General features: G+C 38.6%; 3 protein-coding genes across 7 annotated transcripts; 2 read left to right on the top strand and 1 right to left on the bottom strand.

Moving 5' to 3' along the window:
* Positions 1-7593: 7593 nt before the first annotated feature.
* LOC121188267 (alcohol dehydrogenase class-3-like) lies at positions 7594-11305 on the bottom strand. Of its 5 annotated transcripts, none has more exons than XM_041047921.1 (10): positions 11276-11305; positions 11127-11171; positions 10817-10918; positions 10408-10558; positions 10215-10302; positions 9899-10118; positions 9284-9544; positions 9058-9190; positions 8633-8771; positions 7594-8481 (listed from the first exon to the last, which is right to left on the bottom strand). In XM_041047921.1, the coding sequence occupies exons 4-10, from the start codon at positions 10496-10498 to the stop codon at positions 8415-8417; spliced, it is 999 nt and encodes a 332-aa protein (XP_040903855.1). In that variant the 5' UTR covers positions 10499-10558; positions 10817-10918; positions 11127-11171; positions 11276-11305; the 3' UTR covers positions 7594-8414. The 5 variants fall into 5 exon arrangements, with proteins under 5 accessions (XP_040903855.1, XP_040903853.1, XP_040903852.1 ...); XM_041047919.1 differs by having other exon boundaries at positions 11122-11171; positions 11276-11302; XM_041047918.1 differs by having other exon boundaries at positions 11122-11174; positions 11276-11288.
* Positions 11306-11379: 74 nt separating this feature from the next.
* gar1 (GAR1 homolog, ribonucleoprotein) lies at positions 11380-14137 on the top strand. Its single transcript, XM_041048213.1, has 7 exons — positions 11380-11449; positions 11705-11890; positions 12485-12639; positions 12760-12819; positions 12922-13036; positions 13405-13542; positions 13648-14137. The coding sequence occupies exons 2-7, from the start codon at positions 11722-11724 to the stop codon at positions 13656-13658; spliced, it is 648 nt and encodes a 215-aa protein (XP_040904147.1). The 5' UTR covers positions 11380-11449; positions 11705-11721; the 3' UTR covers positions 13659-14137.
* Positions 14138-14673: 536 nt separating this feature from the next.
* On the top strand, positions 14674-19160 carry LOC121188786 (alcohol dehydrogenase class-3). Its single transcript, XM_041048680.1, has 9 exons — positions 14674-14786; positions 15359-15460; positions 16098-16239; positions 16348-16435; positions 16683-16902; positions 17501-17761; positions 18007-18142; positions 18652-18790; positions 18957-19160. The coding sequence occupies exons 1-9, from the start codon at positions 14769-14771 to the stop codon at positions 18979-18981; spliced, it is 1131 nt and encodes a 376-aa protein (XP_040904614.1). The 5' UTR covers positions 14674-14768; the 3' UTR covers positions 18982-19160.
* Positions 19161-21367: the final 2207 nt, after the last annotated feature.

Raw genomic sequence — 21367 nt, 5'->3', positions numbered from 1 at the left:
CATGACTGTGACTGAAACAAACTTCTAATGAAATACATTTTTAGGACGAATATATTCACCTTCAACCAGTGTGTGTGATCAAAGTACTCAACTGGCATTGTTTCTGGGCCCACTTCTCAAACATAAACCCTATCTAGGCTGGGGACTTTGTGTGCCTTAATAAAGTCCTAATCACTGGGAAGCATTGTTTATTTTCTGTTACACTGGCCCTGGGGCCACACAAATTTAAACCCTCTGGCACTGTGGCTTTCTCTCAAAGCCTCACATATCCGCTAAATACCATCAGAGATCTGAGACTTTTCCTCGATCGTCCCTTTCATTAATGTTTGTGGTGACCTGACTCGGCCTCCCTGGCACCAGTTTCATTCACTAATGCTGAATCAGCTATGCCTTCTCTATAAAACATAATGGAGATTGTTCCACCGCGACAGTAATTGTCTGTTAATTTCGAGACGCTGCAGCTCCGACAGTTTCAGTTCGTACATGTAATGTTTGTAGTTTAGGATTTGTACCTTATTTTTCTGTTACTTTTGCTAGTCTGATGAAGAGCAGCAATTTAATGCTGAAAAATACAGGATGAATATCTGGAAAATGTCATTTAAAGCTAGAGTTCTGTCAAAATACAGAGTACATAAGCACTTGAATAATAGACAAAGTATAGTTTTGATTAGCACACCAAATTCAAGTAAACATGGCAATCTGGTCTTTTTTGTTGTACTAACGCTTTAAAAAGTTCTGCGTATTTGCAGTAGCAAACAAATGTTTTAAAAAGATTTGATAGTATTAGCTTGGAGTATTTATAATGTGGATGTGTGATCCTTGGTTATTGTGGATATCACATCACCACCTAGTGGAGTTTGTTGTATTTACAGCCCCAGCAGATGCTTTTCTGCTCTAAATAAAGAGCAGTCAACAGGGTGGCTGAATAAAGTCAACACCAAATCATTTAAAAAATAATATCAGGCCATATATGTCACTTTATGTGGTTTCTGTACACTGGACATCTCAATAAGGAACAAAACATCCCTTTCCAATTATCATTGACTGTCACTGATATTCATATCAAGGCCAGATTTTCCCCGTTTGCTCAGGGAACATCCCATTCAAGCAAATGTGTTTGCTCATACTCTCAAGACATGTGGGCTGAGGAATGAAATATCAAACAGGACAACTGTTTAATGGGATGCATACACGCTCACACAGCCACATGTGCATACACACACACAATGATGCATGCATTCAAATCCACATACTTGCTGCATTTCACAAGCGAATGACTCTGTGAGCACACACACTCACTGACACTGCATATCTCAGTTTCCTAAATGGTAATTAGACCTCTATCATGTCTGCTGAATGATCAATGACAGCATTGTGGGTTTTATATTAATAATTTGTAAAGGAGAGAGAACGACTAAGAGAGTGTGAGAAGCGGGAGATGTGTCCTGTTGTGTTCTGGGACAGGGGAAAGCTAGATTACCCATGTGCCAGGGGAATCTAATGCAATTATGAGTGTTTGCTTACACCATGTGTCCCCTTCCGTCTGCGCAGGGGCATCGGGACTGCACCCCGCCACCATCCTCCTATTCAGCTCTCGTGTTTGTTTTCAGTATTTACACCACCACAAGCCCCCCACCCTCCTCATCCTCATCACCACCACCACCGCCACCACCACCACCCCTCCTCATTTGCCCCTGCCTTCAATATCACTAATTAAAGTAAACCAATAAGGTTGGGGGAGGGCAGAAAATAAGACGTGTTTGAAGACCAGATTGAACTCTACCGGCAACTCAGAAGTCAAAAGAGACAATGGGGGTAGTGGTGTGTGTGTATGTGTGTATGTGTGTTGGGGTTGGGGGTGCTGTTGACAAAATATACATTATTTATAATGCAAGAAAGAAGGCCACATAGGGAGAGAGGAGGTTTGTTTAAGAGATTAGTGATGGCCTGCTTATTAGCTTTAGCTCACATTCCCAGTCATTTGCCTATTCTTCAAGACTCCCATGCCATCCACAAAGACATAGCTAGATTATTGATTTGAATCCATTTTGAGTTTTTTGCTTTTAGTTTTAATCTTATTATGGCTCCACGTGAATCCATCTGTCATTCTCAGAGAGGGTAGTTATGGAGGATGTAAAACAAAGAAAATAAAAAATAGATAGATAGATAGATAGATAGAGAGAGAGAGAGAGAGATAGATAGATCACCTCTAAACATCAATATGTAATTATATTTGGATTGAAATGTTACCCTTTGCACTTTATCTGGCAGGGCAGCCCTGGTTTGACTTTCTTATTTTGACTATACCCTGGGACACGGATGACATTTAATTTTTGTGTATTTAGTGCCAAGGATGATATTAAGCTAATCTGCCCATGCTCCTGTTTGCTCTCAGGGATTTGGGAAGTATAGGCAAACATAAAGCACACAGAGACTCCAGCTAAGATGAGGGGCGACGGAGAGACTTCTGGTGAAGTGAAAGAACTGAGGTGGTGGCAGCAAACTGTTGGCTCTCTCAGTGTGAGGTTGTAAGAATATTGTCCATGTCCAAACCTCTCTCGTTGGGATTACATATTTGATGTTAAATCCTTGATGTTAAATCCATTGCTAAAGTTTAAATCTGTGTGTTTTGCTCGCAGCAAAGTTGACCTTACAATGTGAACCTTCTTAAAAACTATCTTCCCAAAGGCATTCAGGCTTTCTGCTGTTCTGCTAATACAAGTCAGGATCATAAGAGGGGGGTCATACATTTTGGAAATAAACATTTGCATAACAATAACAAAACACCTGCAGCTATGTGGTACAAAATCGCCATGATGAACCATTTTAATGTCAAGTAGTTTTATTATTGTATTTAGCAATTATGTGAATTAAGTAACTTTAAAGAAGTACGTAACATCCTTTAACAACTGTTGTATCATGTCCTTAAACCAAGATTTAAACTAGATTACACAATTTTATTTTACAACATATAGTATTTTATCTTATTTACTGTATGTTTCAATTTACCATCACGCACAAACATTTCATATGTTTTGTATTTACAACAGTTCATACACTATAGATATCCTAACTTCATTTTGAATCTTAAGAAGTCAAAATTAAGGCCTACACTACTTTCACTACTAGAGTTACTTGTACACATATGTTGTATGTTTTCACAGCTATTTTCACAATGCATAAATAATGTACATGGCCTTGTAATCTATATGACGCATGTAGCTTTTGAAGCTTTTTCATATTTATTCATTTTGAGTAGTTCTTAAAACTAAAAACACCTAAAAAAAAAAAAAGTTGGCTTGTGTGAGCTGTCAACATTGAATCAGATTCTTTTGCTGCCATACCAATTACAACTTTTGTAGAATTTACATAACAAAACTGCATCTGTGCATGGAGATGAAAAGCTAAAAGCTTTCAAGTAATTTTATTATTAGATTTTCAACTAATAAGTCTCAATTAGTTCTTGTTGCTGATTATGCAAACCACTTTACCCATTCAATATATTTCACCCAGCTATATACTTAAAATATACATAAATGTGAATTACCATTACTCACTTCTATCTTGCCTCCCAATGTATAATTTAAAACTGTGGGATGCTTGAGGATGAGTAATGGGCCCAGGCACCTATAATGGATCATTTCATGTTTCTTTTCTTTTCACCACAATTACCAGCCAAAGAAAAGTGTTTCAACTGTGTTCAGTTAGAAATGTATTTTTTGGGACTGACCCAATCCTTTTGTGGCCTGGCAGCTGGCCGAGGAGCGGTGATTTGGGAGCCTCATCTTTGGACAACAGTGAGTTGTCGGGAGGAGAAGGAGAAAAACAGAATGATGTACTTTACCGTGGCTGTATAACAAGGTAACTATGACTCACCACACACTCATTTTGATTTGTCTTGTGTTACCACAGCCCTGAGACTCGTTTAAAGCAACACTGGAGGATATATCAAGCAAGACAGAAACGTGACAAATATATTGTGACAACTCAAAAGTCATCAGAGCCAGAACCTTTTTCAGGGCCAAACAGAACAAGTGCAAAAACATTTTCTGCAGAAAGAGGTTTACTATTAATCATTATCAGTAGAAACTTTACCTATAATTGCATTTAGCCATTTAGGCATCACTGTTATCCAAAGCAATTTAAAATGTTTTCTCTTCCTGCAGTTTCAAAAAAAGGCTAAATATGCTTAGGATGATCATGCGTTTGTTTTTATGGCACTGAATCTGGGTAATGAACTACCATTCACAATTCACATCACTATTATCTTTTAAACATTAGCTACATACTCTATTGACTATATTATACTATTTCACTTATTTTATCTAGTTTTATCCGGTTTTATTTTACCACGTTATTGTAGTTAAAACAATATTACATATAGAAGTATTATTATAATACGTATCATATAGAGGTGACTACTCAGTTGAATTTTATAACACATAGTAACAACTATAAATAACAATAAAAGTAGTAAAAGACATTCTTTCTGAACAGCATCATTGAACATACACACATTTTTATTGTTTGGTATATAGACTGTTGTAGATTGTTCCATATAAGAACACAACCACAATTTCATAGCAATTATATTCTTACAATCACACAAAAAAATACCTTCACAAACATTCTCAGGAATTACCCGAGCCCCATGTGGCTGTGGAAAACAGGGGAGCTGCAAACTGAGCAGGTTTGGGAGGTAGCTAAATCTCCCAGTACTTTCCTCATGCTTGTGAACTTCTTCTGAGGGATTAGGGGGTAAACACACAGGGTCTGAGAGAAATATCTCCCCCTACCTCCAGCACATAACCACATGAAATGACTCTGTTGACTCAGTGTTGGCACTATGAAAAAAGCATTGTGGCAGACGGTGATAGGGCTGGGTCCAAGTCTGCTGTGGATGAGTTCTGTCAAGTCCACAAGGTCAAATGTCTAAGATACAGTTATTGTACCTTTTATAAAGGTCCTGTAATCAGTGTCAGGTTTTATGACGATAATGATTAAAGACAGGGGTATTAACACATTTATACAGACAGACAGTCTGACTCTGCGGTGCTGCTATTTGGCAATTATGGTTTGATATTTATTTGTAATCAAAATATTACATTTTGCACTGTATTTGCTATGGATGCCATCTTTGGACCAGATCGTTTATGACAAATTCCAGCGAACTAAAGCAAATCAAACTACACCAACTATCTCAGTGTATGACTCCTTCCCACACATTCTAGTTGTATTCTGTGTGACCAATGAGGGAGAGACCAAACAAAGGAGTGCCATGATAGCACCTTAGAGCTAATCTCTCAATTACTACTTTACCGCTGCTGTCAGACAAAACACAACAAAAGCTTAGAGCTGTCACGCATATAGCTCTTTATGTGTGTGTGTGTTTGTGTGTCTCTTTGGTAATAGCCATGTATGGTCTGTCTAATCCCGTTCTTTGTTGTCTATTTCTGTTGCAACTGAACTATAAAACACTGACACAATATGACTGACAGGTTACAAAACATAAAACATATGGTCTTGCATGGTTCAATGAGAAGAACATGATATAGTCATTATCATGGTTATATCTTGATAATGACTATATCCCACACTTCCAGTCTCTGGAACCATGGACCTTTACAGTGTGTGTATGAGGACTGGCAGCAAAAATGTCTTATTTTCATATGCAATTTTTCATCCTTGTTAGGCAAACTTTGGGTTTGGTACAGAAACATTTAAAAAATTGTGGACTTTATTCTGAAGCATTGCATCTGGACATTATAGTAAAAGCAGCTTACTTAGTTTTAAAAATGTTGAAATCAAAACAGGCTTTCAGTTGATAACATTCCACTATTGTGCCTGATTTGTTACACTAATGCAGCAGAAAACTACATGCCCCTAAGACACTAAGCACTGTACTGTGCTGTCCTCTACTGAAGCTGAGTATTCCACTAACACAGAAGCTAAAGCTAACCATGTCAAAGAAAGACCAGGGATGTCACAGGCGATGCCTGACATTAGCCGTATAATGGCCAGGATTTGCGGATAAAACAGGGGCCTCACATTGGCAGTCTTTAGTGACTTAAGTGGGCCATTCTTCCATAGCCATTGGGGCTATACAGTATATCCATCCCTCTATCTCTCCCTGCCTAACTGACTATGTCTCTTTCAGATGTGCTTTTCCTCTGGCTTATTTCTCAGAGATGTTGATACAGGAGTTTTCTTTGACTGATTAATGTGATTTCATGTTCTATGGGTATGATGTTCACAAGATATATGGCAGACATTTGGACCAACAGCTGTGTGCAATTGGGTCGCAATTAAAATAGCCTAAATCCTATATCCTATATATTAAATATAAATAGCTAGATATAAATCCTATATCTAGCTACGTAAAAGGCCATTTTTTTGCTATGACTTCTCTCCATATCACAGTTGTTTCCCCTGAGCAAAATGAGCATGATTATATATAGAAATTCTTTTCCTATATGTATTGAAATAACTAATATAAAACCATACAAATAGGGATATTAGATGGTACAATTTGTATTTTCTCGAGGATATACTGTACGTACCAGCTAAATCAGAGCGACACCAATTCCCATGTATAATGTGTGTAAATGAGTAACACTGTATTATATTTTTTGTTGTTCTTGACTATAAGAACAGTGTCTTTAATAAAATAAGGTGTTTCCCACCTACGACTTTTATGCTCTCATCATATTCAGCATGCCATCATCTGTCTGTCACACAGGAATATAGCTTAATAAATAAGGGGAAATCTCTTGATCCCAATCTAAATATTGTGAAAGGCAAGGCGGCACTTTTTGACATTTTTTTTTCCAGACATGCCCTTATTTTTGTGATGGCATTTACCTCATCTGGCATTTCTATTGTTTGTCAATTATCTTCAGGAAGTCTCATGTCTAAAAGAGTTGTCGCAGTGAAGTGATGACAGCAATAGGTAAAAAAAAAAAGGAGATCACAGAAATAAAAATGTAAATATGATTTGCAAATGTTAAGGTTGCTGTCTCTATCAATATTTAACTCCATGTCTGTCTATGCCAAAGTTTCCTATCCATGATGATAGCTGCAGAAACACTGTACAGGAGAATGTGAAGCATGACAAGATGGACAGTTTTAAAAATGTGTACAATGCCGTGGTTGTAATTCAGATAGCATGTCCTCCCTGTATCAGTTGCACAATGCTGTGACAATTCCAGAGGTTGTAGAGTTCAAACACAGAGAGAAAAAAAAAAGCAGTGGGAGACTTATGGTTGTCACTTCGGATAGCTTTCTCATAGATGAGGCAGGCATTCAGACACATGTCCCCAACAAACCCTTATAAATCTGTGAGCATGTCCAACTTTTATAGATGAGGTTGCCCAGTCACATACCATACCACCTGTCAAAACTTGTCTCCCTTTTTCTTTTGATCTTCCTTCTTATCTCTCTGTATAGCTTCGTTCTCTGCATTATTCTGCTTTCTATTTCTTGAAAACTTTCTTTACTTTGAGATTCTTGTGGTGGGGGGTGGGGTGTTTAGGCTGTATAACCTGTGATTTATAGCACACAGCCAGAGGAGACCAACATAGGAGGAAGAGCACCAATTTATTTTCCATTTTAAATAAAAAATGGAGAAGCAGGGGAAACTGCCAAGGGTCTTCATTTGATCTGAATGGAACTTCAATAAAACAAATTCTTTTGATGGCTATTTCAGTTCTTCAGAACTAAAAACAGCCTTCACCAAACAACATTTTGTCTTCTGCCCTGACAACCCACAACTGTTATTTCAGCCCTTCTCACTGACTCCCCATTAAATCAATTTATAATATTACCAAGGACAAAATCTGGCAAGCCTGACCACATGAAGCAGATACTCCGCCACAGTTGATGACAGATTCAGCCATTTGGTTCCTGTGTCTATCATCCCATCTTCTACACAAAAGTCTTTAATTCCAACTATCACTTCACATTGATATCAAGACCAGAATCAATGTAGAGGCCAAGCGTGACAAATGTGAACAATTGTCTTGATGTTACTGCATATGCTGTATATTTCTATGAACTGCATTCAATATTGTGCACTAAAAAAACGTTCCGTGGTGATCCTGTGGTCATCAAGACTTTGATAAACAAGGACAAAAAAAAAAAAAAAAAAAAAAAAACCTTAGAATTTAATCTTAATAAAAATACAGAATTCTTTGCCGGTAGAAAAGCAATGTTTTAGATGGTATTCATGGAACACAGAGGCTTTTACTTGACATAAGACTGCCATCTAGTGGCACAAGTTATAATTTGCTCCAAAATTACAAGCAGGAAAAAAGTATTGTCAATATTTTTTTAAGAAAAAGAGCATAATAATTTCCAAAATACACTGCAGAGTTATATACAAAATACTACAATGACATGAATGTCAATCCTCTTTCTTATGTGGTAGCCTCTATAGGTTTAGCCTCCTCTTGAGAATCCCACAGGCTGATTATAGTGCGGATGCTAAGAGAAGAAGAACAAAAATGATTAGGACAACTGAAGACTGAAGATTTCTCACAAGACCCAATATATAATATAGACAAGAAAAATGGAACGTTTAGACAATTAAAACTGAAAAACAAAAACTAACAGCCACACATAAATCAGGTCTTACCTTTTCCCACTTGTCAAAAGGTCAAAGGCCACATTGATTTGATCAAGAGGGAGGGTGTGGGTGATAAACTCATCCAGTTTCAGCTTGTTGTTCATGTAGTCATCCACCAGTTTAGGCACATCTTGCACACTCTTCCAACCTTTTGAAGTGGATAACAAAACTGAGTTCTCATAAACTATAACACAGAGAGCATTAAGCTTTACTTAAACTGTAAGGTGTTGTGTGGCCGCATTGCATTCTGGTCTGGCTGGTTTGAAGCTTCTGTTAGCTACCTGCCTCTTCTGAGTGAACAGTAACTCAAGAAAGAAGTATTTGAACAATGAACAATTCACTTATCACTCAATTTCTCTATCATGCCTATTACCACAAATTGTTACTGAACGATTATGTGAACTAACAGGCCTGGTAACTTGTTTTTAATTCACCTCCAAAGTAAGTTCCCTTCAACGTGCGTCCCATGAGAATCTTTCCAACCACAACGCTCATTACTTCTGTCTCTGTCCACCCGGCAATCACACAGGTGCCCCAGGCATCTCTTGTAGATTCAAGCGCAGCACTCTGTGACAGTTAATACTGCCTTTAAAATACATTTACATATTCACAGACTCTACTAGAAGGTGAAAAAAATGTGTGTAACTTTCCCACACCCACCATGATAGCTGGACTTCCAACACACTCCAGAGCGCAGTCCACCCCTCCATCTGTCATCTCTGCCAGGACCTCCTGGATGGGTTTGCTATGATCTCTGGGGTTGACACATTCAGTGGCTCCAAACACTTCAGCTTTCACAAACTTGTCAGGGTTGATGTCAATCCCAATGATCCTTTTTGCCCCAGCAATCTGGCAGCCCATGACAGCGGCCAGTCCAACAGCTCCAAGCCCAAACACAGCACATGAGGAATCTTTTTCAACCTGGATGCACACAGTGTGGGAGTTAACTCAGTCAGCTGAAGGCTGTTAAAGTGACATCTGATGAGATCGCTTCATTATGTTTACAGAGAACTTTTATAGATACATTTATATTTTGACATAAAAAACTATGAAAAAAAACAGAACCTGTGAAATATGGAACTTCTAAGCCCATTTTAACCCATTAAGTACCCTTCTATGGTGTTCATGTGATGTACTGCCATCTAGTGGGGAAAATGTTATTGTTATAATAAGCATATCTGTTTATAATGGTCATGTTTGCAAATTTTCTGCATGTGCATGGCTCTTGTTATGATTTGAATGCATGAAGTGTAAAGCAGATCTGTATCCTCTTACCTTGCCTGCATTAACAGCTGCACCATAACCAGTGGAGACACCACAACCTAGCAGACAAACTTTGTCTAGTGGTGCATCGCTTCTTATCTTTGCAAGCGAGGTGTCGGGAACCACAGTGTACTGGGAGAAAGAACTGACACCGAGGAACTGGTACACTTGCTGCCCCTTGCAAGATATCCTGCTTGTGCCATCAGCCAAAACACCCATTTGTGTGTTTGCCCTAAAAGCCACAAAAAAGGAACAATGTGTAGAGAAACACCATGAAAGCCATAGAGCAAAAGTGTGTGTCTGTGTGTAAACGTGGTAATGAAATCACCAGTTCTTCCTGCACTGATTTGTTTTAGGACTCTGACATCGTTCACATTCCCCACACTGAGGCAGAAAAAGAGGAATAGCTTTATCCCCTGAAAACAACAAAAAGCACACAGATTCAGTCACAGTTCTGTGAATAAAAAAAGAAATGAATCCAACCAAATGCCAGATTGTTCATTGTGAGCTGTATAATTTACCTGGTGAGAATCTGGTGACTTCTGGACCAACACTCTCCACTACTCCTGCTGCTTCATGTCCAAGAACTAATGGGTATGGCCTAAACTTCATCCCTTTTTGAGTCCCATACAGGTATTCCCAGTCAGTGTGGCACACACTTGTGGCAACAATCTGCACAAACAGGTAGGGTGCTGTGATCACAGGACAGTTTTATGAAGTGGAAACAAAGTATTGTTCTGACTAACTTACGACCTGTATGATCAAAGTAAAAACTTGGAATAACAGAGTTCTTATCCTTAGTTTTGTTGCTCACACTGAATATTTTGCTCTGCAGTCTTCACAAGCACATGCATTTATAACCAAAGTTCCAAATAATAAATATGCTCATGTTTCTTTGTGTTGCAAACTATTTTGGGATGAGCAGCTGACCTTGATGCGGACTTCATGGACCTTAGGTGGGGCCACCTCCACATCGTCAATGGCCAGAGGCTTGCCAGGTTCCCAAGCAAGAGCCGCCTTGCACTTGATCACCTGAAATATATACACAAATACTCGTGTTCGTTGCTCAGTTGTGATTAAAACAGTGTTTTTGTGCCTGTCTTGGCTGCCGAAATGGGCAATGAACGTCATACTCAAACAGCTGCCAGAATGACCAGACTCAACATAATAAACATAACAATTACATAATAAATTTTATATGATTTATTAAATAAACAAGTGACTTTTTTTCTTACCTGACCTGCTGTCGACATTGTTGAATGATGTTTGCTAAATGAATTTTCTGCTGCTGAACAAATGAATTATGTCAAACTATTTACATCTGCGTGCATCACTAACTCACAGAGGAATAGCTTAACCCCTTATTTCATCAGCACTTGTTCTACTGACCGAGTGTGTGATCTACCAGCTGGTAGTCTGCTCCAAACAAGTCGTAGGATAGTCTGAATTTACGACACTTCCCGACACTGGTGAATGTGTTTGCGGCAGTCTTTGGTCACACGTGTTGTCATCGCATGGAAGTTCCTCGGAGTAGTAAATAGCAGCTGGTTGCCGATCAAATTCGTGAGTATTTTGCTTTAACTGTGTCTAAATAGCGTTGCCGGCTTTTCATCCTTTACTTTCTGGAAGCGAATCCACAATATAATTATTGGTTTCTGTTTGAAAATGCGGGTGAATTTTGTAGTTTGGACGACTGAATTGAGTTAGCATGTTAGCACGAACTTGTGTAGTGCTTCGGAATCCACAGTGTTGAAGTCTGTGCTGCATTTAACCAACCACCAGTTCGTGTGATTTGTGTTGTCTTTTGTTTTGTCACAGAGGACTTGAGGAGAAAAATGTCTTTCAGAGGAGGAGGTGGACGAGGCGGTGGAAGAGGTGGAGGTTTTAACCGAGGTGGAGGAGGCAGAGGTGGTGGAGGCAGAGGAGGTGGAGGATTTGGACGGGGTGGCGGCAGAGGTGGTTTCAACAGACAGCAAGACTTCGGTCCTCCAGAATATGTTGTCGGTAAGATCACCAAATCGCAAAGTAGCAATGTTGAAAACATGATGCAAAGGTAGACATCCGAGAGAGTTAGCTGATTGATCTTACTCCATATATATTCCTTTGTTGTAATTAAACCTAAACTTAACAGATTTCATGCTAAATCGTCATTGCATGTTATTTTAAATGCTCTAATGATTGACTGCAGTAATACAGTCATCTTGAGTTCTCTGAACAAGTTGTAAACTACATCCCCTATGATATGAATGCAAGATAAATATCCCAAAAGGAATCAGACACTTGTGAAATCACATAATGCGGAAGTCAGTGGAATGCCATTGTAAGACAAGCAAGTAGGTTTTAAGCCTGTTTTTGTGTTGAATGTCTTTTTGCCAACTCCTTATATCTTTTTTTCTTTTTGTAAGTTTCAGAAAGAGTGCAGAGTAACATATTTCCAAAAATCATGTGATAAGCATTCAATAAGTCAACCAGAGAAACTTCAAACACTTCCCAATTTATACACTAGGCAAGGACATTAATTGAAGCTGGGTCTTAGTTGCGTTGGCTACTCCACATTTTACTAATGTAAGTGTGTTTCAATGTCTTCCCATTCTGCAGCACTGGGAGAGTTCATGCATCCATGTGAAGATGATATTGTGTGTAAGTGTACGACAGAGGAAAACAAAGTTCCCTACTTCAATGCCCCAGTGTACTTGGAAAACAAGGAACAGATTGGGAAGGTGGATGAGATATTCGGCCAGCTGCGGGACTTTGTATCCTTTCTATTGCTCTTTTTTTCATTCTCTGGACCGGTGAAAAGAGATAAAGGTGAAATTCTGGGGATTAAATATTATTCTTGCTGTTCCTGTTGATTCCTTAACCTATCCTTGCAGTATTTTTCAGTCAAGCTTTCTGAAAATATGAAGGCATCTTCATTTAAGAAACTGCAGAAGGTAAAAACTTCAATAATATTTTAATGTAGTTCATTTTCATACTCAATAGCATTACAGTGCCTCTGTGTAATACAAATATGTAATTTGTAACTTCTCTTTCAGTTTTACATAGATCCAATGAAGCTCCTCCCGCTGCAGAGATTCCTCCCCAGGCCACCAGGAGAGAAGGGGCCGCCAAGAGGAGGCCGAGGTGGGGGTAGAGGTGGTGGTCGTGGAGGTGAGGCATCCAGTTTTATTGTCTCAGTGTTATTAATTCTGTGTCTTATTGTTGAAGAATATATAAATCATTAGGCAGTGGTGGCCTAAAGGTTACAGAAATGCTTGTGACCTGGCAGGATTAAATTAGACTCTGGTTGTGCTGGGCAGCCTCCATGTGTGAATGTGTGTAACTGTGTGCACGTGATCCGGGTGTTCATATAAAAGAGAGGTTGCTTCTCAGTGAAACTATTCTGAATAAATAAACAACCAGAGTTTTTCCTCATTTGGGCACTTAATCTGTCAGTCTTAAATGGGGTGAAATAAGAGTGAAAATGAAAAGCTTGAAAGACTTTTTTCTTCATTAATGCTGCTTTGCTTTTGTTTCAGGTGGATTTCGAGGCGGTAGGGGTGGAGGTGGACGTGGTGGAGGATTTGGAGGTGGTGGACGTGGTGGAGGATTTGGAGGTGGTGGACGGGGTGGAGGTTTCAGAGGAAGAGGAGGTGGTGGTGGACGTGGATTCAGAGGTTTGCCCTTTGCTCATGTTTGAAAATTTTTAGTTGTCTTGTGGTGTGAAGGTACCAGTGTTGTCATGTGACCTGTTTATAATTTTTCTTTTTCTTTACTTGAAGGTGGGAGATGATCTCACAGTGATGATCTGTTGTGATCTTTTCATCCCTGTCTACACCTACTCCAGCAAAAAGGCTGCGTTCCATGCCAGTGCCTGGCTTGGTGGACTCAGAATATGGACATTGCCTCTATTTGTAGAACCTGAGGGGATCTTCTTATTTTGTTTTATTTTTGTATTGGTTTTGAAGGTTTGATGAATCCTCATGATTTTTATTTAAAAGGTGTAACATAGCGGGGACCTTTTCAGCTTGCGATAAAGGGTTGATTGTGTTAAAATATTTGGCCATGACAATGTTTGTGCTTTTTATAAAGATTTCAGGAGACACATTCATAAACTTCCATACATTACTTTTGTCTGATGTGGGAAAATATGTTGGAGGTCAGACTTTATTCAGTGTTAGGTAAAAAATTTTAATACTCATTATTTGGTAAATCTCTGTCATTGTTGCTGTCATTATTGTTAAAGGCCTTTAATTAAAAGGTGCTTTGTAACTCTGTGTATTTAATATTCTCAGGTGTTGAATTTTTGACATTATGAAGGAAAATACATACATGTTTTTGTAGTTGTGGATAAGTTTTTAATCCAATAACATTAACTAGAATGAAAATGAAAACATTTAGTATAGCAAGTGCCCAGATCTAGTGAGCATTCATAGTATTGTTATAGTCTTTGCTTATTGTTACTCCACTTGGATGTTTGACCTTCATTCTCCACAATGACTGGTCAATTGATAGAAAATTAATCAGATACTATTTTTATAATAATTTGAATCATTTTTCATTTAAATGCCAAATATTTCATGATTCCAGCTCATAACGTGAGGAGCTGCTGCTTTTCTTTTAAACTATTATAATTTTAAACTATTTCCAGTCATTTTGAGACTTGGACCAAATGTGCATGGTGAAGGTAATTGTGGTGGCCGTTTTATAACTATTTTCTGAATTTTTTATCAACTGAATCTTTACAAATCATATTGGTCTTCACATGGTTCAACATGAATCAACTTGCTTCCGCCGTGTCTACGTCATGCTTACCCCTGCACGTTCTGGTCTCTGATTGGTCCAGACGTTGACTGCTTTACGGCCGCGCGCCGCCCCGTCCTGTCTTGCAGAAGGAAAGAACATGGAGACAGCTGGGAAAGTAAGTACATTTCCCAGTAAATGCGCAAGAAATCTTTTAAATGCATTCTTTCCTCATGCTTACATCGTTAAAGTGGCTTCAGTCTCACTCGTAACGTAAGAAAAAAATCAAAGCTATTTTAGCTAAGTTTCACGCATTCACGTGTGTTGAATGAACAAGTACAAAGAATCAGTGTTCAATTAACAGGGATCTGGGGTCAGGCGGCCGCAACTGGTCTCTGCAAGTTACTGTTATTCTTGTCCCGAGAGATATTTTCAAAAATATGAAGTTAATGCAATGAAATCAGCTTTAGTGAGCGATACATTGCAACCGCGTCTCGCCCACATCAAAACTGAGGCAAGTGAAAAAGCTACGGTAACGGTATTAAAGCAGAACGTAAATGGTTATTCCAGCAGTACAATATTGCAGGTCTTGCATAAGCCTGGATACGGTTCAAAGGCTAACTACACTACAGCAGTAGCTCGGCCTGTCACAGGCACTGTAAAGCTGCAGTCAACCCGTAGTTGCAATTACTCATTCAATTGTAGCAGCCCTGTATGAAAAAAAGGAAATGTGCTGTGCTTCGCCCTCAGGTGATCAAGTGCAAGGCAGCTGTTGCCTGGGAACCTGGGAAGCCTCTTTCCATTGAAGAGGTAGAGGTAGCCCCACCTAAGGCCCATGAAGTCCGCATCAAGGTAAACCAGACCTTTGCCTGTCACTTTTTTCATGCCAGAAATGTCTAACATGAGTGCAATTGATAAGTGTCTTGCCTAAAAGATTTGGAAGGCCAACTCAGTGAGGATGCTCTTTCTAGATTGCATCCAGCCTCTTTTCAGGGACTTGTCTTATCAGCACAAGAAGCAGAAAAAACGACTCTACAATCAGCCCTGGAAGGATCACACATAAGCTTATTTTACGCTCTGCAAACAGATATAATGTAAATGATTATGGTGTTTCATAAACGATGTATAGCTTAAACATTGTTTAGAAAATACTTTGAAAATCAGGTCTAATATGCTTACTAGGGATGGTGAAAAAAATAGATTATTGATTGATCACGATTATGAATCATTATTAAATTTCGAAAGATCGATTTTTTAAGTTAAAAAAAAAAACAAATTTGGAAGTTACAGCTCTGTTTTTAATGGTGCAGTACGTTTATGGAGTGTTTTGGATTACTGTTGTCAAATGGAAACTCAATAATCAATTGGTAATTGAATCGAGACCTCCAAAACCGTAATCAAATTGAATAGGGAAATTGGACCGATTAACCACCCCTAATTTTTACATCTAGCAGCTGTGTCTGACATTAAATAACACTTTGCCTCTCAGGTCTTTGCCACAGGGGTGTGTCATACCGACGCCTACACCCTGAGTGGCAGTGACCCCGAGGGACTTTTCCCTGTCATCTTGGGTCATGAGGGTGCTGGGACAGTTGAGAGTGTTGGTGAGGGTGTCACCAAATTCAAGCCAGGTATGGAGCTACCAGTCCAAATAGTGACTCTTAATCTTGTTTGTGCAGTGTTGCAAATAAGTACTCCTTGTATGATTTTTTAATTATTGACATTTCTCTTTGACAAAGGTGATACCGTCATTCCGTTGTATGTGCCACAGTGTGGTGAATGCAAATTCTGCAAAAATCCCAAGACCAACCTTTGCCAGAAAATTAGGTAATGTTTTCAGGCTAATTTATGTAACCCTGAGTTGGTAACTGAAATTTTTAAATGTACTCCTCAGTTGCAGAACTTCAGCCTCAGTAGCTGATTTCACAGCCTTAGGTATCTCAACCCGGGGCAACCAAATCAAAGCTCAGTCATCATCAGTTTGAACTTCTGCCTTCCTGGCACACAGCAGCAGTATTTCATCATACGCACATAAAATGAAACCATGTTTTTCCTTTGCTTCCACACCCTGCAGAGTAACCCAGGGCCAGGGCCTGCTCCCTGATAAGACCTCACGCTTCACTTGCAAGGGAAAGCAAGTGTTTCACTTCATGGGTACCAGCACCTTCTCGGAGTACACCGTGGTGGCCGACATCTCTCTGGCTAAGGTGAACGAGAAAGCTCCACTGGATAAAGTGTGCCTTCTTGGATGTGGTATTTCTACAGGTTACGGTGCTGCTCTTAACACTGCCAAGGTGGGTACCACAGACTTTTGGCCACACTATAAGACGTCCTAACAAAAATAAAACCATTTGTTGATGATCTTTTTTTCTAAAGGGAGAAAACCACCACTAGAAAATGGTGACACATTTTATTGTTTGAAGCTCTTTATGCAAAACATGTTTGTTGCAAAGCGTAGCCTCAAGGGACCAATGAAAAGAGATTCAAATTCTGTCACAGTTTCCAGGTTTCACTCTGAAATAAGTCACCCATATTAATCATGCAGATTTGATGTGAATATGAATTGTTGCCAGGGGCTCAGTTTCCAAGTTGGAAACAGACAATGATGCATTAACAAATTCACTAGCAACTCTTCAGAAACCTTTAATGGTATCTTTACAGAAAGAATGACATTGGGACCTGATGTGTGTTTCCAAGTTTAGTTTTTCTCCTTTTTAATCCTTGATACGTTTAAAAAAAATAGAAATTAATTGCTGTATAACTCAATATAACATCCAATAAGTTCCCATCCAATAAATAAAATTCTTGTATTTGCATAAGTGAATGTGATCAGACTACATCAGATTTTTTTTTTTGTAAAATTATTTTCTAATACTTGAATCCTCTTTCTAGGTGGAGCCTGGTTCCACATGTGCTGTATTTGGCCTTGGAGCTGTTGGCTTGGCTGTCATTATGGGTTGCAAGGTAGCTGGGGCAACCAGAATCATTGGTGTGGACATCAATCCTGCAAAGTTTGAGAAAGCCAAGGAGTTCGGAGCCACCGAGTTTGTGAACCCAAAAGACCACAGCAAGCCCATCCAGGAGGTGCTTGTGGAGATGACTGACGGGGGTGTGGATTATTCCTTTGAGTGCATTGGAAATGTGCAAATCATGGTGAGACTTACTTTTTGTTTTGTTATGCAAAACATGCAGCACGTGTACAACAATAAGCAACAATTAAAACACAAGTTGACAGTGTTCGTGTATCATCTTATTTGGGCTGATGGTGTCTGTAGAACAGCCCGTGCAAATGTGTATTGTGCTCAGTGTAGTCACCAGGTGGCACAAGCAGCACATAAAACACTATTCATAAGTTGGCAGTGCATAGAAATCAGAAAATGACCAGTTTATTATTTCAGAGAGCTGCTCTGGAGGCGTGCCACAAAGGATGGGGTGAAAGTGTCATCATTGGTGTAGCCGGAGCTGGACAGGAGATCTCCACCAGACCATTCCAGCTGGTGACAGGCCGAGTGTGGAGGGGAACTGCCTTTGGAGGTGAATGACTGAATTTCTTGTTATTAAGGACTTAATGTGGCCTGGCAGCAGTTCCAAATTTCCATGAGTTCAAACCCTTTTGAACATTAAAATCTGATACAAGAGGCAGTTTTAGACTGAAGTAAAAACAATGGGCTCTTGGGCTTTTTTAGGATCCACTTTTAAATTATTAATTATTTGATACAAAGACAGCAAATTGCTTTCTAATGAAAATGTATGTTTATGCTAGTGGTACTTTATTAGCCTTGAAGTGGTTGTCAAATAATTGTACATGACATAAGCTGTTTTTACACCACTACTTTCATCATATATATGGAACAAAGGAGTTAATTTAGTTTGGTATTATTTGTGGTCATTTTAGCTAAATAGCTTGATCAGCTATTTATATAGTTTTCTGGGGAATATGTGTCTTGACCAGTGCCTGTTGGTGGCATATTAGTGTTTTTCATAGTTTATTTTGGCTAAATGAAAATTACAGTTGTTAAACTGGTTTTAATATGCACCCTCAGGCTGGAAGAGTGTGGAGAGCGTCCCTAAACTGGTGGAAGACTACATGAATAAGAAGCTGAAGGTGGATGAGTTTGTTACCCACACCCTGCCCTTTGAGCAGATCAGTGAGGGATTTGAACTCATGCATGCTGGAAAGAGGTGAGAGAAACAGCTCATGTGTGCAGTCGGTGTATATTGAAATCAGTGTTCTAAAAATAGAATTTTGTTTTTTGTAAGGCGCATACATTTTTTTCTTTTCTGCTGTTCTGTTGACGATAGTTCTTTATTTTCTGACCTAAGATATTTTCTTTTTTTCTCTTTGCAGTATCCGCACAGTGTTGACCTTCTAAAGTGCCTACAACATTGACATGCTTCATCCTGCCTTTAAACAATCTCCTTCCATGCAGCACTTCATGTATTTCTCTGCACTTGTTTGATGATGTAACTTTAAGTATTAGAACATCATTTTTAATAACAGCAGAATACCTGTTTACAATGAAAAGTGTCATTAAATAGTTTTGAAAATGCATTTATTTTCTGCTTTTCCTTTTTGTTGCTTATTTAGTAACTAATCTGATGTTTTATAAGAAAAAAAATACACTTAAAAATAAGGGCATTTGGCTGCTGCTGTCATGAAGAACAGTCAGTAATTAGTCATTTTAAGCCCTATTTAGTCAGCCTCCCAAGCGTTCATAACATGAAAACAGCATTTAATCATGTTGTTTGAAAGTTACAGATTGATTGCGATTGTATTATGGACGATTATGAATCGCTTATTAAAGTTCCTCGGCTGCTGCTGGGGGCTGGCTCCAGAAGTGAGCAATTCTCCATTGACCCCTATGTTAAAACAGCCAGGGGCGGGCTGGCCAGTGGGAGGTTCGGGAGGTTTCCTGAACGGCTGGTCTTTTCCCGGCCGGTGGTCGGAACATTTTTTTTACCTTATAAAATGCAGCTTCAGTGTACCGCAGCAGTGTGTCCTCACAGCCGCAGGTGGCACAGAGTGGAATGTGACCAAGGGGGGAGTTGTAGATTTCAGCAATGAGGATCACTTCCGTGTTCGCGTTTCTCGGCTGCCGCTGGGGGCTGGCTCCAGAAGTGAGCAATTCTCCACTGACCCCCATGTTAAAATAGCCAACTTTACAGCCTAAAAAAAACATAATTACAGCCTGGTACATTTTTTTGTTTTTGGTCTCTATTGATCAGGGGCGGGCTGGGGTTGAAATTCGGCTAGGGAGCTTGGTTTGGAGAGGCCTTTTAACCGATTGCATGACGGATGCAAGTGGAACTGTGATTTTAATGTGAATACTTTATTTGCAATATAAAAACAATCTAATGATATACAGTCAGTAGAGTGTACTAAAGATAACTATATTTGCTCACGCATACTATGCATGCTCAAACACTATGTTTATTTAAAAATTAAAACTACTGTGTGTATGTGTAGTGTTGGGAAGGATACTTTCAAAATGTATTCTGTTACAGAATACATGCCCAAAAAAGTAATTTGTAACGTATTCCATTACATTACTCAATCTGAGTAACATATTAGGAATACTTGGATTACTTCCACATTGAATTGCATTTTATAAGTGTAGGAATGCGACCATCAAATCCTGCTTATTAAACAGCCCTGTTCTGTTCTGTTCTTCTGCTCTGTTTAAAAGTGTCCAAACGTTAGCTAACATGTCATACAGGGCTAGTCAGACTCCTTCAACGGCTCTGGGGCTAGTAAATCAAGAGTAAAGTCACACATCAACTTACGTCAAAATATGGCAAAATATGCAAAAGAAGTCATATTTTAGTAAAACCTCAAAATGTCATAAAAAACGTCATAGTAAAGTAAGATGTCAAAATATGCCAAAAAAATCATATTTTAGTAAGACCTCAGAATGTCATAAAAATGGTCATAGTATAGTAAGGCGTCAAAATCAGCCAAAAACATAAAAAAACATTTTTTGACCTAAAAATGTCATGAAAACGTCATAGTATAGTAAGGCGTCAAAATCGGCCAAAAACATACAAAAATTTTTTGACCTCAAAATGTCATAAAAAACGTCATAGTATAGTAAGGCGTTTTTTTTTTCGGCCAAAAAAAGTCAAAATTTTTTTTGACCTCAAAATGTCATAAAAAAAAGGTCATAGTATAGTAAGGCGTTTTTTTTCGGCCAAAAAAAGTCAAAAAATTTTTTGACCTCAAAATGTCGTAAAAAACGTCATAGTATAGTAAGGCGTCAAAATCGGCCAAAAAAAGTCAAAAAAATTTTTGACCTCAAAATGTCGTAAAAAACGTCATAGTATAGTAAGGCGTTTTTTTCGGACAAAAAAAGTCAAAAAATTTTTTGACCTCAAAATGTCATAAAAAACGTCATAGTATAGTAAGGCGTTTTTTTTCGGCCAAAAAAAGTCAAAAAAATTTTTGACCTCAAAATGTCGTAAAAAACGTCATAGTATAGTAAGGCGTCAAAATCGGCCAAAAAAAGTCAAAAAAATTTTTGACCTCAAAATGTCGTAAAAAACGTCATAGTATAGTAAGGCGTCAAAATCGGACAAAAAAAGTCAAAAAATTTTTTGACCTCAAAATGTCATAAAAAACGTCATAGTATAGTAAGCCGTTTTTTTTCGGCCAAAAAAAGTCAAAATTTTTTTTGACCTCAAAATGTCATAAAAAACGTCATAGTATAGTAAGGCGTCAAAATCGGCCAAAAAAAGTCAAAAAATTTTTTGACCTCAAAATGT

Source organism: Toxotes jaculatrix, chromosome 10, assembly GCF_017976425.1.
Source record: "Toxotes jaculatrix isolate fToxJac2 chromosome 10, fToxJac2.pri, whole genome shotgun sequence".
Classification (NCBI taxonomy): domain Eukaryota; kingdom Metazoa; phylum Chordata; class Actinopteri; family Toxotidae; genus Toxotes; species Toxotes jaculatrix.
This window is presented reverse-complemented; position numbering and strand designations above follow the sequence as displayed.